General features: G+C 34.4%; 3 protein-coding genes across 4 annotated transcripts in view; 1 reads left to right on the forward strand and 2 right to left on the reverse strand.

Moving 5' to 3' along the window:
* The window catches only part of LOC113235579 (dual oxidase), a 75311-nt gene extending 69209 nt beyond the window's left edge, over window positions 1–6102 (reverse strand). Inside the window, exon 1 of the mRNA XM_026471323.1 lies at window positions 5892–6102. The gene's annotated coding sequence lies outside the window, so the exon portion shown is untranslated. The remainder of the gene's footprint in view (window positions 1–5891) is intronic.
* Window positions 6103–10778: 4676 nt separating this feature from the next.
* On the forward strand, window positions 10779–15008 carry LOC113235936 (transcription factor 15). Its single transcript, XM_026471858.1, has 4 exons — window positions 10779–10927; window positions 12600–12733; window positions 13658–13746; window positions 14958–15008. Exons 1-4 carry the CDS (start codon window positions 10788–10790, stop codon window positions 15006–15008), a joined length of 414 nt encoding a protein of 137 aa, XP_026327643.1. The 5' UTR covers window positions 10779–10787.
* Window positions 15009–16764: 1756 nt separating this feature from the next.
* LOC113235694 (integrin alpha-PS1) overlaps window positions 16765–18447 on the reverse strand; it is a 139293-nt gene continuing 137610 nt past the window's right edge. The window contains exons 16-17 of one of the 2 annotated variants that reach the window (XM_026471550.1): window positions 18187–18411; window positions 16765–17405 (exon numbers count right to left, since the gene is read on the reverse strand). In XM_026471550.1, the coding sequence (XP_026327335.1) occupies window positions 17169–17405; window positions 18187–18411 (462 nt within the window). In that variant the 3' untranslated portion in view covers window positions 16765–17168. The remainder of the gene's footprint in view (window positions 17406–18186; window positions 18412–18447) is intronic. The other variant, XM_026471551.1, reaches the window with a different exon arrangement.

Raw genomic sequence — 18447 nt, forward strand, 5'->3', positions numbered from 1 at the left:
TACATAATTATTTTGTTATGTAAAGATTTAGCTATTAATATGTAGAAATCAATGAATATAAAATAAAAAATTAAGTGTGACACGTAGTTGGTACAGTGTGTATAAGCATAAAAAGAGATTAGACAATCCTGTGGATTAGAAGTTTGATCCTAGTTCACAAATAGACTTATTTAGAAACTAACAATATTTTATTAGGGTCAGTGCCAATTTTTTATTTTTTTTATTACACAAGCTCAAAACTTTTCACTTTTAACCGACTTCAGAAAAGGAGGAGGTTCTCAATACGAATGTATGTTTTTGTATGTATGTTACGCGATAATTCCGACATGTGTGAACTGATTTTGATGATTCTTTTTTTGATGGAAAGAGGGCAACTCAGATGTGGTTCCATTTAAATTTGAAGAAAAATATTCCACCTCTAATGGTGTCAAACTAGGGGATGGGAATGTGTGTGAGGTCGGTTTTTCAGATGAAAAAATAAACAAAATAAAAAATCTTATATATATCCACAAACCGTAAGCATACCGTAAACGAACAATTAAATAAAAAAAACAGTAAAATGGACAAAAAGTAGAAACACTCAGCATTGTTGATTTTCAGTCTTCACCATTCTTTTAGTCTTCGCTATTCGCTTGCTGCATCAGACTGGCAAGCGGAGTGTATACTAAACACCAAGAAATTGTACAGAGGCTGTCTGTATGCAAAAGGTTTAAAATATAGTAACAATAGAGCTCATTGTGAAAGAGTTCGTCCAGGGAAGTACTGCCACCTTACCTATTTCTGCCGCCAAGCAGTAATGTCGACATTACTGTGTTCCGGTTTTAAATGGTAAGGGTGCTGGTGAAATTACAGGCACATGGGACTTGTCAACTTATGTCTCAGATTGACGGGCGCAGTGGTAGTGCCCCTCAGATCTTTCCAATTTAAAGTTCTGAGTGGCACTATAACTGTTATGGACAGGCGTGTAGCTTACCATCACGCACACGACTTGTTCGTCTCGTAACTTTATGTTTTAAAAAAAATTTTTACAAACGTTTAGAGATCATAGAAAATGTTGTATTATAATAAAAAAATTACATCTATACACCCGCCATATTAATTTGTATCAATTAACCTATGAAATGCCTAAATATCCCACACAGGACTATCTTTTTTAAAAATCAACCAAGCTTGTTGCAATACTCCAAAGATATTAAATCATAAGCGGCACCTAGCTCGGACCTTGTAGATGGAAATTTTAATAGCCTTGACATAGAAACGGCAGTGTCACATGAGATAAACATATATATCGACCGATATTAGCCTGTCTCTACAACACACAGTCACCCGAGACATATCGACATGTGGCTAATGATTACTAAGAGACCAAGATATCGAAACAGATAATAATTATGAACTGTGTAACATTCGGCTTTATGTACGGGTACGTACAAATGTGAGCGAGTATGTTGATGTGGGTTTTTTGATGATTTGTTCTACACCAGGACAGTGAATTTGCTTTATGGTCTCGTAAGGGAACCTGCCTGTCGGAGAAGCTAATCAGACCATTAGACCTCTGTTGGTGATGTCTTATTAGAGGAGGTACGTTTTCAGGAATTATATGTATATTAGTTGTGATTTTCCAATCACCAAAGTAGCCTAAATGGCATTCATCATCATATTGCGCTTTTACGATTAGTTGAAATTGGTTTAAAGAAGTCACGATTGTTGATTTTTTCGCACTTTTCGCTAGAACACTGGAGGATGTTTGTAATTACGATTTTGAAAGCATTATTGTCATCGTCAATCCATCTTATATCCTCTGCTTTATATGGGTCTTTTCTAAAAAAAGTAAATAAGTCTAAACTTTAGATCAAAGTCCGCGGCATTATTTTTGCAGGTTGGGGACACCTTTCCAAGTGTTGTAAACCTTGACGATGCTTCAGCATTACAATTTTTTTTTTATTATATTGTTGGTACTATAGTGAAAAGTATCTGAGATATATGATATTATATACCATACCATGATAACTGATATTGTGAAAACTATGTACATTATTATTACAATATTTGATAGATATGAGTCCTAAAACTAACACGTTCACGGTTTGTAAAAGCAATTTACATACCATATAAATAACAAGACAACATATCTTTTACAATACTTATGAGTATGTTTTTGTAATAGTAAGAGAAATAGACAGCAGTACACATGTAATTTAGTAAAACATGTAAGTGTTATAGATGTTGAGACACAAAAGTTTATAAGTGGAGTAATTAGACTATATAATAATTCTCTTTATCACTTCACCCATTAAAATATCATTAAGTACTTATCAGCGATACTGCTATTTATACGTAACCAGTCGTACGTACGTGAACAATGTCATTGGAAAACCCTCGTCGTTACCTACGTATTATGTCGTACAGACATTGTTCAGCGCATTACTGTTAGGTCATTGGCAGGATCTTAATATCCTGTGTGACGTAACGCGATTACCGCAAAATGGTACTATAGATGTTGGTAGATACCAATTGAAGTAATAAATATGTTCGTTATGTACCTGACACTCACTTATCTACAATGTAGGTAGAGTATGATGATACAGCTAAAATAATGTCGGACCACTTTATTACTCGTACGACCTTGGTAAAAAAAAACTAAAAAAACTCTCTGGTCTGATTGAATTTTGTGGGAACAAAAAGAAAATTGCGTATAAGATACCTACACGTTCCTGATTTATCACCTTATAGTATTTATAAAGTGAAGTGTAAATTAGAAATCAATTAATGTATTAATTAATAAGGAGGTTTAGACCTAAAATAAATTATCTTTAATAGGTTCATATTCAAGTTTTCAGTTTTTTTGTCTTCAAAGAATTAAGAGATATAGTTTGTTAAATATATTATATTATTGGTGCATATTATTATAATCTAAAAAGAGAATACTCAGTAGACGGATAGAATTTCGCGATTTAATACTGCTTTCCCTTTTCCATTTCCGGGGAACTAGACATAGACTTGGGTTGCACCCCTATGTTGTGGATATTCCAAAGATTCGCACGGAGCGTTACGCTTCCACATTTAAGGGCGAACGTCTATGGAGTGGAATTTCCTTCCTGCAGACTTATTCCCTGAACGTTATAACTTGGGCCTTTTGAAGGCGAGACTGAATAGGCATTATTTAGGTGTGCATGTCCATCGTCGATCTCATCGTCACTTTCTATCAGATGACATGGACGTCAAATGCGCACTTACATTTTATAAAATTATAAGACCTCACGTAATTCGTAACTGAACAAATGTCCTATTGAAAACGAACCTATGTCGTCTTCGTGGTGGTTACATTCGGAATCTCTAAGAATTTCCGTGTGTGGTCGTGCTTGCTTATGTATTAGCTTTGTGATTGTAAGGCGTTATAAGTATGTTCAGCATGAGCTCATGCGTAAAACACGTCTCGATTACTTTTTGATAATCTTTTGTAGTGACCGTGTGATAATTGATAGTTAGTTCCGCTTGAACGTAGTAGTAAGAAAGATGATTCCTTATTGTACTAGCATAGGTTTTAAGTACTGTAAAGATTGAAAATCTTTGGGAATTTTGATTAATAATCATATTTTTTGAATAAAATATATTAATTAAATTTTTATATTTATTACAACGTTTGATGTGATCTATCTTAAAACATCATTTTAGATGAATAAAGCGTGTGTGAAATCGTAAACAGTCTGTATGGTGTATGCATGTATGGTGGTTCTCGAAGGGTAAAGTACTTAGTTTGTTCATATTCGCTGTTCGTACAATAATTCTCGAAAAATCATTTTGTTAAAATTCCTCAGTCGTCCAAAAAAATTCTTACAAATTCCTGGTTACACTATCAATTAATCCAAGTACAATATTTCTAATTTCGACGTAATCTATTTTACTGCGGTTTTATATTAATGTCTCATAGCTGTCGACTCGAATTTGTAGACTCCCTCGTCTTTTTAATGTTTAATTTGTTGGCGAATCGAGCCATCTCAATACTTAATACTTTAACGACTATACTCGATCGATTTTTTTAAATAATTGAATATTTGTTTAAATTGCAGTGTTGTACCGTCACATTATAAATTCAAATTTTAACAAACTGAAAGAACCTTTTTGAGTTAGAGTATGTACAAAATTGTCCATTCGATTTCGTTAAAATTTGAGCGAGGTTTTGTACAAACTGGGAAAATGCACCAACTGCTCGTAACTTAATGCGTGCATGGCCCGTGGCCAATATAAAGCAAGGAGATATTTCGCAAATGAAACCAAATACTGTCGTAACTGAAAATTGTGGAATTGAGAAAATACAATTTGAAAATTAGAAAAAATCCTGAATGGCGAATAATGTGACTATTTTTATTCATGCATAACACTTAATTAATTATCCATTTTTAAACGAGAATAAATAATAAAAATAAATATAAATAAAATGTTTTATTGGTTACTTTCAAGAGGCATATTACAGGGGCTGGTGTTTCCTTTTAGGCTTGAAAGGGCCTGTGTTAGGAAACACCGCTCTAATATAGAGAGAGAGAATATATATGTATATAATAATAATAATAATAATTATATATTGGTTTCATAATTTTTTTTTTAATTTTCAAATCGTTTTTTCTGAATTCCACAATGTTGGACAGTATTTGGTTTCGAATGCGATATGTATACCGTTCGTGCATGAACATATTTAAAATTTACACAATTTTGTATAATTTATAAATGTTTGATTACAGTTTATGGTTATTATTTAGGTACTAGAGTAATACTTCAAAATTAAATTTTATGGGCTTACATTTTATGATAGTATTATGGCTAAATTGCCACCTAATTGGTTTATTATACTATTCGATAAGAATATCGGTGATTAATAATTAATATGATGGTAAGCTTTGGCTACCGTCGTATTTTTTTTTATCATTCAAATTGTTACAGATTTGGTGCACATTTTATATCTTGACAGAGCATCAAATCAGCTGATCTGTACTCCGCTGAGTCAGGACTGGTTACTTCTAACTGTTCATCAAATCTAACAGTTCTAACACTAAAAAGTTGCGAATTACAAAGTACGCGAGACCGTGTTGATGTTTTGTGAATTATAGCTACAGGGATTAATTAAGGCTATCAGCACAAAAGCAGTGTAACCTAAAAACTTTTTTTTTACTACAATATTCCTTTAAATGTTACTAAAGAACATAATTATGTAATATTTGAATGTTATTGTTATTTATTATGTATAAGAATAAAATTAATAATTAAGTATTTTTGATGAATGTGGGTGTACACTTTTGCAGTGATATTCAGTTACGTTTTGTTTACATAATAAACTGCTCGAAATAAGCAAATTTTATTAAATTTGCACAAAAACTGGATACAAAAGATGCTGAAATTAGTTTTGTTACAGTAACAACCATCTTATGTAAATAATGCCAATAGTGGATACTTCGTGGCTTGCCCACGTAAAAATGTGCTTTTATTACATGAAAGTTATAAAAATAATACGAACTACATGAAACAATGTATAAGTGAAATTTCATAAATCTCCTATTTAAGCATAAAAAATAGCGACTAATTTCGTTCGTAGAATCTGTAAACATCTTTCCAGAAAAATTATCATTTTGCAGATATGGCCTTATTGGACCAAAGGGGCTACTTTATAAATGGTACTGTTACGTACATACCTACTAATGGCACTATTATTTGATGTTGAAACAAACAAATTAAAATTTTAGCGAATTGAGTAAAAGTACGCGATTGTATGTGGTTTCAGCAGGTGACCGGTGGGCTAGCAGAGCGTCCTTGCATTCACCAGAGACACGGCTACTGCATCTTATCACTGAATGTCATCGTCTAATACCCAAGCAAAAAGTAGAAAGGCACCGACTTACCTAATTACAGGACATCCCTAGGAAGTTTAAAAGAATCTCTTTGACACTGGCTAGATTGGAAGGCAAATAGTGGAATTAACACAGATTATATTAAAATGTTCAATAAAAGAACACGAACTGTTTACAGAGCGAAAGTCGTATTTCGAACGCGGAAGTGAGGGTAAACACAAAACATTGGTCGAGTCGACCTGCGCGCGAGTTGGTTGCGGGGAGACTCGCGCAGCGGTTTCTCTGAGGTGTCGCGCTGCGAGGAGAAAGTCTTGGCCGTGGTGCGCCCGCGCCAGTTGGCCGCTACTGTGGTGGGGACGTGACGTCGCATCTGAGCATCATTGGTTGCTTCATCGGCCCTTGGTCGTGGATGAGCTGGGGATATGATCTGAATTGAAGATGCGTGGGAAAAACGATATATACTGATCGCAATGTCCAATTCGATTGTGAGTAATGCATATCAAAAATGCTTTCATACAATAAAGAAGTATAATTCAACGTGTACCATATTTTTAATAAAACTCAACTTGATGTTACACTACAAAGTTTAGAAGAGAGTTTAGTTTTCAAATTCATGAACTAAAAATAAACTCGAAGTTTGTAGATTTCCTTTATTTTTCTATTACTTTGTTTTAATAAATTTGGGATCATAACAGCTACATAAAAACATACCTGTTAGTTTTATATACTTGTCACAGTTCTTATCATAAATGGCATAGAGTAGAATTTAAATATTGAGTATAAAGCCGAGCGTCTTCTTGACTTATTAAGATATTGGAAGCTAGGAGAAGAATAACGTGTCTAATAACCACATCAATTAGATGGTATAAACTATAGGGAATACACTGTACTAAGTGTGACAGAACAATAAATTTATATACAAGGTACTATCCAGAACACACATATCAGAAACAATTTAGTAAAGTACATTTCCCAAACTGATTTTACCAGTAATCGTTCGCGAAACCTACTCATCAATGCTAACCGCTAAGCCACCGAAATCTTCAAGATCCTTCAGTTTTTTTTTATACTATTGGCTCCAAATTGTAATTAACGGACACAATACATTAATTGATGTTCACTGTGAGAAAGTGCTGCGTAGGTACTTGAATGAAGAGCCATAATAGTAACTTGTCTTTAAATTTGTAATCATTATCTTAGATTCCATGTCTTATCCAGTGCCAGCGACTCTTTAATTTTTAGCCATTTACATTGACGACATTAAACAACGTATACGAGCGGTGCTCACTGTGCAAGGTTCATGTAACGCGATTCCCTGTTTGTCCAAAAACAGTTTATTGTTCAATAATCAAGTAACAACTGGTCCCCACAAACTCCTAGCAGCACAAAATTTTAAATTTTAGTTTAAATGTATAAAAAAATGTAAATTTACGCGGTCAACCATTAAATTTTAACTTTTTTTTATAATATGAAGTGACGGGACGAACGAGTCGTGTATGCCTGGTGGTAAGCTACACGCCTGTCCATAACAGTTGCAGTGCCATTCAGAACTTTAAAGCGCAAAAACTGAGGTGCACTGCCACTGCTCGTCACCCTGAGACATAATGTGCCTGTAGTTTCACCAGCAACCTTACCCTTCAAACCCGGAATGCAGTAATGGTAACATTCCTGCTTGGCGGCAGAAATAGGTAAGGTGGCAGGACTTTCACAACGAGCTCTAACTTCTTACTAGTTGTTACTTAAGGTAAGTTATTACTTGGTGTACATTCCGCATTATAGCTTGGTGCACCAAGCGAACAACTAGCTAGCTACAGGTGAAGACGAAAATCAGCAATGCTGAGTCTATAACCTTTTTGTCGACGTCACTCAATTGTTTTTTCTATTCCTTTTTTAACCATTGTGTTTCTTATGTTTTGTGGAGAAATAAATGCCATTTTATTATTAAAATTTTGTTACAAATAGGCATTGAACATTTGCTGCGTATCTTCTATATCGGCTTACTTTCTCCAGAAATCTGCTGTTCTTTATACTTTCATTAATGTTTAAATACACACAGTTTTATAGTTTTATAGACTGACGCCTTAATCGTTGATGTGTAGCAACAAACGGTTTCATAATTACAATTTGTCGCACGGCCTTACATTATTTCGTGTGAACCTCATTGTTTTTATTTATTAATGAATACAGATTGTTTGCCGTTGGGTCATTCATACTTATTAACCAATTAGATGCGTTCTGTTCCCACGGTATGCGCAGTCGCATCCCTTGAGACGCGAATGGTCCTTATTATTCAAGCTAAAGATTGAGTTATTCACTTAAAAACTTTCGATCATTTAGTTGCATATAGATACTACTGGGCATTTACTATATTTGGTTATTATGTGCATGTAAATTATGCAAGTAAATTGATTTGGAATATTGGTGTGACACTTTAGTATTTAAAATTCATTTCAAAATTCGCTTAAGTCATTTCAAAATATTTTCTAATGAAACCAGATGTCGAATTTTTGATATTGAATTTCTGCTGTACATCAAGCACAAACTCAAAAGTCAAATAATCTTCATTTCATAGGTAAGTAAATTACACTTTAAATCGTCATGTTCATTAGATTCCGGTCCTCATTCGTAAGGCAGATTCCTCTGAGACGAATGAGTTAGAAACTCTTGGGATTGCTCTTTATAAATATATATTTGTACACATTTATTATTTACAAAAGCTAAACTGGTCACTACCACTGATTTTGGTTATGTCATATATAATAAATGTATTTTTTTATTACCTTTATTTATTATAAAGCTTTTGTTTAATAATAAAACTATAGTTAGTTTTAAACCTCGTGAATGGCTAATTTTGAATATCAACTGGACTCTTATTATAGAAGCATATACATTGCCCCTTAAATGAATTTGAGGCTTTGTGAAGACGACTATGAAGAACTGCAAGTTTATATTATTCCTCTTTTTAATGTTGTCTGTCACTATTTTTGATAAAAAAATTACTTCTTACTTAAAAATTCTTCTTAACAATGACGCATCGTTATCAGAGGCACTGGCCCTTATTAACGTAAATGTTCCTCGTAGAGTGTCTAGGTCTATGTAATGGGGTACATTGACAAAATAATGGTTTTTTTTTATGTCGAACTAATCTAGAAAAGTATTAAACAGACTCATGCAGTCATACAATGCTTTGACTGCGATCGGAGACATCGACATATTTCATATAAAAAACAACAAGCAGTTATTAGCATGTGCAAGCAAATTTTTTGATCTTTACATCTGCTGTAATTTTATAACTTTGTACTTCATTAGTTAATCCAAATTTTTCGTGTTGTATGCACTTGTAATGACTTGGCACCGTTTATGGTGGAAGTATATGTATAATTTTCTAAGATAGTCTGTCTCAATAAACACATACTACATTTCCCATTCTTTGTCTTTGTAAATAAAACATAGTCATGTTCTGAAAAAGTGAACAAAAAAAAAACAAAACAAACGCATAGTGAGTCAGCGAACAAATCAGCGGTTGTCATCGTGACATTAAGCGTATTTATTGCGGCCATCAGGAGCTGGGGACGAAGCACGGGGGAGTTTTACATTCTTGATGACATATACGCCGCTTGTCTAGCCAGAACTGAATCAAGGAACGAGTGATTTTGAGCTCTACATTCGAGCCTTTACAATTATATAAATTAAGTTATGGTAAAAGATAGATTCGAAATTAATCGAATAAGTATTTTCAACTTCGATTTTGAAAAGGTGTGAGAATTTTTTCTTTTTTTATATTTTTGCGTGTTACGGGCTTAGAATTATAACTCATAGAAACCTAGTCCGCACAAGCTAAGTGAGGCAAATTGAAGCGCGCCAAAAGGGCCTACACGAGCGGGCGGGCCTTCAGTGCTCAAGGTCAACTTGCACCGCGAACAGATCAAGAATTTTAGCTAAAAATGACGAAATGTGCGGTAAATGAGTGTAAAAATACGTCAGACAAACATTAAATAGATACTAACATCACATTCACAAGGAAGTAACGCGTTTCAACTTGTATTTTTATATAAATATTCACTAAAACCGAAAATTAACCTACTACTAAAACTAGCCTACATGAATTTGATTTTTGCCTCACTTGTGACAGTTCGTTTGATATGAAACTATCATTCTATGCGTTATTATTCTAAGGCTACAGGTTATTATTTGATAATCCCGGTAACTATGAATAATGGCCAGTCTGTTTTAATAGTCAAATGGGCAATGTAATAAAAATGGCATGAATTATCACTGAATAATAACCACCCTGTCATGATTAAAAAATAAACGAAATGATCTGTAATGTTTCGAAAAAAAAAAAGATTATTGTCCACGGGAAATAGGGTCACACTTCCCGATCCAAGTTGTCCAAATTAATGCCATCTTAATCCTCAATTTATAAAATACAGCACTGGCAGTCGGGCACTATTAATAAGGATCGGCCAAAGTAATAAATTTATCCATTGGTCCGTATTAATAATTTCCGATTATTCAAATTTCCCGTAACATATATTACATACATATACACACATATACAAATTTACAATGAAGTAGCTTTTTCTTAAAAGCCAACTGTTTTAGTAGTAATCTTATGATTTTATTATAATTCAATTAACATATCGCCTTCGTGGTCCTCTACTGAGTGAGTCCCTGTAGATTCGGAAGCCATCTGTTTATACAATTATCGGTTAAGAGGCTCATCAGTGGCGCGCGCTGTTCTTCGTAAATGATTCCTTCATGATGTGATATCCAACAGGATTCTCATTAGTACAGTAACAAACGCCATACGATTAATACGCATTCTCTATTGAAAAATAAATAAAAAAACACGACACAAATTTTTACCAAGAAAAAAATAGATTATTCCACATTTGAAAATTTTAAAATAAATATGTAGAACATTTAATTCAGTTAAATACCAAAATGGAAAACTTTATAAACTATCAGTGTGATGAAAGCTGGGAGCGGCAAGTGTTGATCAGTACATTCCAGAGCAGTGAAGTAGTACCGACTGCGAAGCAACGTTGCCAAGCCAATGCCAGAGAGAGAGACAGGACGCAGAAGTTAGTATTAGTGTTGGCTGTTTTTGTTAGCATTAGAATACTTTTTATATTGAATTACTGTAATCGACTGTACAATTACATTTTGCGTTCTCGTTACGAACGTAAGTAACAAGGGTCAACCACACGACCAGTTGCGTAACAATATGAACTCTAGCGTAGATATAATAGACCAAATACGAATGATAATGATACATTACTGGTCACAATCAGTGGCGGCAAGTGCCTAGTAGAACTGGTAGTGCACTAGTTGGGCGTCATACAAGGGAGTCTGTGTTTTCTTATAAATTTCTTGCGTGTTTTCACAATCAAAACAACAACAATCTTCGGACGCGCACGATGACGAGCATTAAATTGGATCGGATATCAATTCAGTTTAAGAACATAAGTTAGAGGTGAATGGCGTATAGCGTACTAGCCAAATGTCCTTTCGTATACTTTCGGAAATTTTCGGCCTCGTGTGCCGTACGAATGCAGGTTTAGATACTTTATACATTATATACTAAGCATCTTCAGTCTCATCCACCAGACGATTTTTATGATGGTTGGTTGTACTGGCAAACTCACACACTAGCCGTTGTCGTCGTCGTTTAAAAATAGCTTCTATTTCCTGTGCTTTAGAAAGCAAAATAAGCCGAATTGTCTATTTCAACTCTTATTACAGGTCGAAAAAAACCAATACATTATGCGAATATTATTTAGATGGTTTTTGTTTTAAACGATTAGGTTATAATAGATAGGTTATTATTTAAGAATGTACTACGATTTCTTATACACTCCATACATGAACGCACTCCAGGGGCAGCTGGAACTGATCACAATACATCAATTGATGGTTACAGTGACGAAGGGCTGCGCAGGCCTTTAATGGAGCCACCCTAATAATAATAACAGATATTTTGCCTTAAAGAAGTAATCACTATCCAGGACTCCCTGTCTAGAGACAGCGACTCTTAATTTTTTTGTCGGGTTATTTACATTGACGACATTTATTAACGCGAATAAAGGTGGCGAAGGGTTTGGTAACACGATTCTCATCGGTTTAATCTTCAACTTAGTGATTGAACAACAGTATTAGGGCAGAGAGTGATTTTATTAACTAGCTCTTATACTTCTGTTTTCCAGCAAACGCGACGTATCTATTCCCACTTCGAAGCATATATTCCCAAAAGATCACAAAAAATAGTTAACTGGTGGCGGTACGGCAAAAAACCGTTTAAAATCCAGAACAAAGATATACAACGAGCACGTACACAAATTCGTAAGATCTACTCACTCGATGTTTAGCACAATGGGTGAGTGTGGTAGCCCCGGATTGCAAACAGACGCTAGTTTGGGTCCAACAGATCGTAGGAATTTTTCTTTGTGTTTGATCTTTATATCAATTTTTAGTTAAAAACGGTTTTCAAGTTCTACATCACCTGAACAAAGTCTATCTACTAAGTAGGAAACACTTGTGTTCTGAAAGTAACGAATTCAGAATTTTCCTTTCTGAATCAATATTTAATGGCTGAAATTTTAAAATGCTTCAAGTCGTCCAAAATTTTACCATATAATTTATATTTTAAGCCTTATATACGTAATCATAAGAACACCTAATTACGAATCTTGCTACATACAGAAGTTGCCCATCGAACAATAATGAGTAGTTATCAAAATATGCTATGATCCCAAGCAGCGTGAACACGGCGTTCAACACGCTGCGTCTGCTCATTCCAACGGAACCGCCCGACAGGAAGCTCAGCAAGATCGAGATCTTGCGGCTGGCCGGCAGTTACATTACGCATTTGGATAATCAACTTTATACCGGTAAGTGTATTATTATTTAGGGTAATAATTAAATGATTTAAAATAAAAAATCCGAGAATCGACAAAAAATTTAATTTATACTTTTATGCTAGATTTGTTTGTTGTGAAAGTACTATCACTGACTAAGTTATGGTTGGGCCTCTTTCTTGCAAGCCATGTGTAGCAAAAGACTCTTAAACGTGTGTCAAAAATTTGTTCCTCACTGTATTATTTCCTTCATTTTCATTATGTATTAATTCCTTTTGACTACCTCGACGGCCCAATAGTTGACACTGCGGGCGCTCGACGAGGGGGTTCTAATCATATTAATAAATTAACTTTACTTAGTTGTTTTTGGCCAGGGTGCCCTGGGTTCCCCGGAGTGAATTCCATTGCTTTTATTTAGTACGGATATTTCCTAGTTTTGAGACTAGATATGGTATGGGCTGTCTGGCACATTGCCAATAAAAAAAACCTTGCACTCAGTCTTTTATTTATTTATGATTCCAAGTGACGGGACGAACAAGTCGCGCGCCTGTCCATAACAGTTGCATGACCATTTAGAGCTTTAAATCTGACTGCCACTGCGCCCGTCATCCTGCGACATAAGTCGACAAACATGTCCCATGTGCCTGTAATTTCACCAACATCCTTATCCGTCAAAACGCAGTAATGCTCACATTACTGCTAGGCGACAGAAATAGATGTGGTGGCGGTACTTCCCTGGGCGAACTCTTTCATAAGGGCTCTAAAAGTCAAACGAATAGATCTATTCATCACATATAGGATTGGCTTATAATATATAGTTTTTTAATATTACAGTTAGATTTTTAAAAGTACAAATGAGTACAATAATTTGCTTAGAAAATCGTAAATAAGTTTCTTACTTACTTTCCTTTAAAAAGTGTGTTCTGCACTTAATTCGTTTACGTTTTTATACCACAGGCGATATGGAGCAACCCTGTCTTCAAAAGGACAACACAGACAAAGGCACAAACTTATGCACGTTCTGTTGGTCAGCAGTGAAAAAAGATGTAAGTTTCTAAATCCACATCAAACGCGGTTTACTAGAGCGCATTCAAAACAAATTCTTAAGATTATCTGTACTTGAGGCAATACGGGCTTTACCCCTTCTACACCGTAATGTATCTTAATCTGTTCATGTTGGGTAAGGTGGGATACATCGAGCTACACGCGCACAGGAACTTAGCGTTAACAGTGTAGGTACTTGTTGAAAGTAATGAGAGATATGCTATGCAATCCGATGCTACTAGAGGTATTAGGCTTATGTGCTCCTGATAGGTACGTGGGGCGACGTTGCCGGCTACCGCTACTGGCGGCGCCGCTTGGAAAGACCAATCTCATGACCGAATGTTCGCTGACGCGCACATTGCGCGCCCTGAACGAAATACCAAATAGGATCGATCTGTTCTATTGTTTTCTAAGTGAATTTACAAAGATAGCGCTTTATATTTTACATTTAGTAATTGGAAGTAGTTAAACAAAAAGGATCCAATGCACATCCCGTCACTTTGGAGATATGGCAGTTTGAAGTTTAAAAGTGTTACTCACTCTTATTTTATTTTCGAAACTTACAATGTCATGCTACTACAGATATATTTATTTATGTTTATATGTTGGATTTTTTTGCTGATCTAAGAGGTTAGACTTTAGGCACCGTTTGGTACATATAACCCATTATTTGATAATTTTGTAGATTGGACCCTTCGTGCTTAACTACGTCCAATTGTGCTGTTCTATTGCATTGGGTGGATAACCTGTATAATATATTAAATTTTGAAAAGAAATAAATAAATAATATAACATATTACTTTATTATTTTGAAGGGTAGGGGTTAGCACCCCTACAGTCAAACTACAAGTACATCGAACTTGTCAGTTTTGTCTCCGCGTGACGTGCGTAGTGACAAGTACCCTTAAGATATCTGTGACTCAAAGCTTTGAGTGGACTGCAACTGTTATGGATTATAGAGTATGTCGCTTATCACCAAACTCTTTGTTCTTACCGTCATTTGATATCATAAAAAATGCAACTAACAAAAAATACAGGGTGCTTAGTTGGCCAGTGACAAAATTTTTGGAGTTTATTTTAATCACGGAAATAAACAACTTTAATGATGAGAATACACCTTTGTTTCTCGTGTAAATATGTCCTCTGTCCAAAGTAACACCCTCCACACCTGTAATGCAAATTCCGATTGAGTATCAAGCATTTTTCTTTTCAGAAACCGTCAACTCCGGCGCGTAACTATTACTCATACAAGCCGTCGTACTAAATTAAAATAAATAGTATATATTTAGTAAATATCTAATCACTATAACGAATTATTTCTATACTTACTTTATAATACAAATATAGGAATTAGATAAATTTACTACGATATTGTTACTTGATATACAAATAAAACAAAGCTATATATTATTAGGATGGTTTCATTCAGGATCTGTGCGCAGGCCCTCATCACTCAAATATAATATAATAATAATATAGGAATCCGGACAATAAACATGGCAGTGCAACTGTTATGGATAGTCGTGTCGCTTTCCACCAGGCCCAATACTCATTATTCAAAAATAAAATAACAAAAAGATATAGCTTGTTTGGCATTAACAGCTACGTAAAATAGGAAATAATAAAACAAAATTAGTCAAATGGCACTATATTATTTTATTACAAGAAATGCAACTAAAAATTAAAACAAATAGGTAATCACAACCAGTGTTATTTAAGTGATCATATTTTTATAATAGTGTAAAAATATTATATTATTTAAAGAGAACTTGGCAGTGTTATGATTCATTCGTAATTTGGAAGCAATTTTTTAAATTTAATTATAAAGATTAACTCTATGTTCATATCCACTCGATCAAAATATTTGCAAGAACTCATTTTTTTAGTGATTTCAGAGCGTCTGTATGCTAAAGGTTGTTTTTATTGGAAGGTGGAAACAACCTCCTTCATATATGACGCAAATAAGAGAGATAGCCTATATATTTCTGGCATATAGACAACCACATCGATCAATCAATTAACGAAATAACCCTTTAAGTAAACACCAGAATTATTAGTTAAATATTTTGTCAAGAGAAAAAATTTCATACGTGACATGTAATTCTATTTCTTTTATGGACATAAAACACAAGGTATTAAGCGACATAAGATATTACGTACATTAAAATATGATTTGAAGCTATATTTGTATATTGGTGATACCTGAAAGATTTTAAATTTATTTAAGTACTTAAGAAACGTGTATGTAAACAATTAAAATATTAAGTAAGCATCAACGATTCCATGAACATCCATACATATGTACATCCACTTCAATTTTATAATATTTATTACGTTTTGTGACTAGTAAAAAAATCTAGTCCTTAAGTAGTAGTCTTAAACTATTTATAAATACTAAGGCAAGTAGGTATTTACAGAAAATACATTTCTTTTTTCAAAGATATTTATGTATCGTAAAAAAATGTAGCTGGGATGATAAACATACGTCACAGGTACATAATAATATATGTCTAAATTATTTATTTTATATTTTTTAAACGACCTCAAAAAAGGAGGAGGTTCTCAATTCGTTTGTACTTTTTGAGTGCACATATGCGATTTCTCAGACGTTTGCGAGTCGATTTAGTTGAATCCGGGTTATAAAAGTACTTTTCCCGCACTTCAGTGCATTACTACAATCAAAGGTTGAGTTTGAATGAATTGATTAGGAAGAAAAGTGTATTGTCGAGTAATATATTACAATGAAATGGATTCACAAAGCAATCGTCGATTTTCATACAACTTGCTCACTCACTCTAACTCAAACTTAAACATTAGAAAATAGTACTGTGCTACGTTTGTCTACTCGTTATCCAGTTGATTTTATTACGACACATAACAACGTCGAACTATATAGACGAATATATAAAACAAACAATTAATATAATATGAAATTTTCACACTACGTGCTACCGAAATGCACTAGCAAAAAACAATTTCATTAAATTTTTCATTATGAAGGACTCGCGCAAACATTAACAAAATAAAACCATGTTGATTTTTAACATCACATACTTACACGCATTTTTCCTCTATGAAGACATCACAGTCAAAAGATATTTTATAATTATATACTAAAACACATGTCGTATAACTAAATCCAACAGTGAATTCAATTCCTTATGATCTTTATTATGTACATTGATTGTTACTTAGGCTAAAATATTTTTTTCTAAATTCAGTTCCAGTTCATTATAACGTGTTCAGTTTTTTGTGATTTTCATTTCGAATTTCTAAAGTCGTACTCACTTATTTCGACACTTTGTGTTCTATTATCAAAGTCATGTTCACTGTATTTAACGAGTTCACATTTTCGAGATATTAAATGTTCACTATTTCACGCAACGTTTACAGTAACATTCATTGTAGAACTGTAAGTTGTCGGCTATCGAGAGGTATACCTATCTCTTTCGATGAATGGACTGGACTCGTGGTTGTTTTTCTCTAGGTTTCCAGACAGCGTGGGGTCCGGTCGACTTCTCTTAAAGAAGCCGAACTTCCATAATGCAAATATGAGGAGAATAAGCAGTAGTAATCCTATTATAACTGATATTATGATCACCCAATAGGGAGGCCCGATTGGTACGGTTGCCTTCAAGTCTGAATAAGCGACGGTTTTTACCTAAAACAAAGTAAAGTATTTTTATAAACATACTGAAAAAGATGGAAAAACTGTACGATAATCACAGTACTGCCCATTCCCATGAAGGTGTTTTGCTTTATTAAAACTACGAACACCAAATGAGATACGACCGTGTAGTATATGTAGAGCACTTGCTTTTCAATTGAGAGGCCTGTGGTTCGAATCCTTGTGGCGGTATGTATGTACAGTCAACAGCACATCAAGCTTATACACTTTTGTTTTAATATCGCCTCTAATGCAACGGAATAAGATCCGTCAATATGTAGCTTGATGTGCTGTGCTAATTCTTAAGTTAAGTAAGTCAGTGTTAGTAGCAGTATCTCTCACTAAAAGTGAAGGAAAAGGTATTGAAACCTGTATGTCAAAAACGGTCCACAATCATTGGAAATTGTGTATCCAACTCTCATTGAATAATCCGCTTCTGCTTGGAAGAGACAAGTGCCCTGCAGTGGTATGTACAATGGGTTGATCATGAATCACTACCTGTTTTCTTCAGTGTCTCTACCACGAGTTTAATGTGACAGTTGTCGCTAGCGATCGCGTAAATTACTTCAAAATTTTATTTTGTACAGCAGATTATACAACGCCCCTAGCGGTCACTTGAAGAAACAACATTTTGTACACTAATATTTGACGAGGTCGCTAGCAAGAAATGTCGGTGTAATTTCATGGTAAAGGCACAGGTCCAAGTGCAACATTGAAGGAATCAGAACTATCTATGCGAGGTCCAAAAACCTGTGTAATGACATCAATTTCTTACCATAGCTGTATCATCTTCATGTTCCGTCTGATGAATATTATAATGGTCAGGAATAACAATAGAAGCATCAGAGGCGATGATGACATTGCTAACTCGAGGGTAGTCTTCAACGAGAGTAGAGTTCCATAACCTCGCCTTTATGGTGATTATGGAGCCCTGCATACGTTCTAGTTGGTAGATGACGCATTGGATGCGGAGACATTTCGCTGTTCGCTCTTGACAATTCTGAAGGAGTGGTATTTTTTTTAATTATTTTTTTAA

The sequence above is a fragment of the Hyposmocoma kahamanoa genome, unplaced genomic scaffold, assembly GCF_003589595.1.
Source record: "Hyposmocoma kahamanoa isolate Upper Pololo Valley unplaced genomic scaffold, ASM358959v1 88, whole genome shotgun sequence".
NCBI classification, from domain to species: Eukaryota; Metazoa; Arthropoda; class Insecta; order Lepidoptera; family Cosmopterigidae; genus Hyposmocoma; species Hyposmocoma kahamanoa.

Coding starts and splice junctions, on each gene's coding strand:
- LOC113235936 (XM_026471858.1), top strand. CDS start 10,788: ATGGAAAACTTTATAAACTATCAGTGTGATGAAAGCTGGGAGCGGCAA. Junction 10,928..12,599: donor GAGAGAGACAGGACGCAGAA/GTTAGTATTAGT, acceptor TATGATCCCAAG/CAGCGTGAACACGGCGTTCA. Junction 13,747..14,957: donor GGTCAGCAGTGAAAAAAGAT/GTAAGTTTCTAA, acceptor TTTTCTTTTCAG/AAACCGTCAACTCCGGCGCG.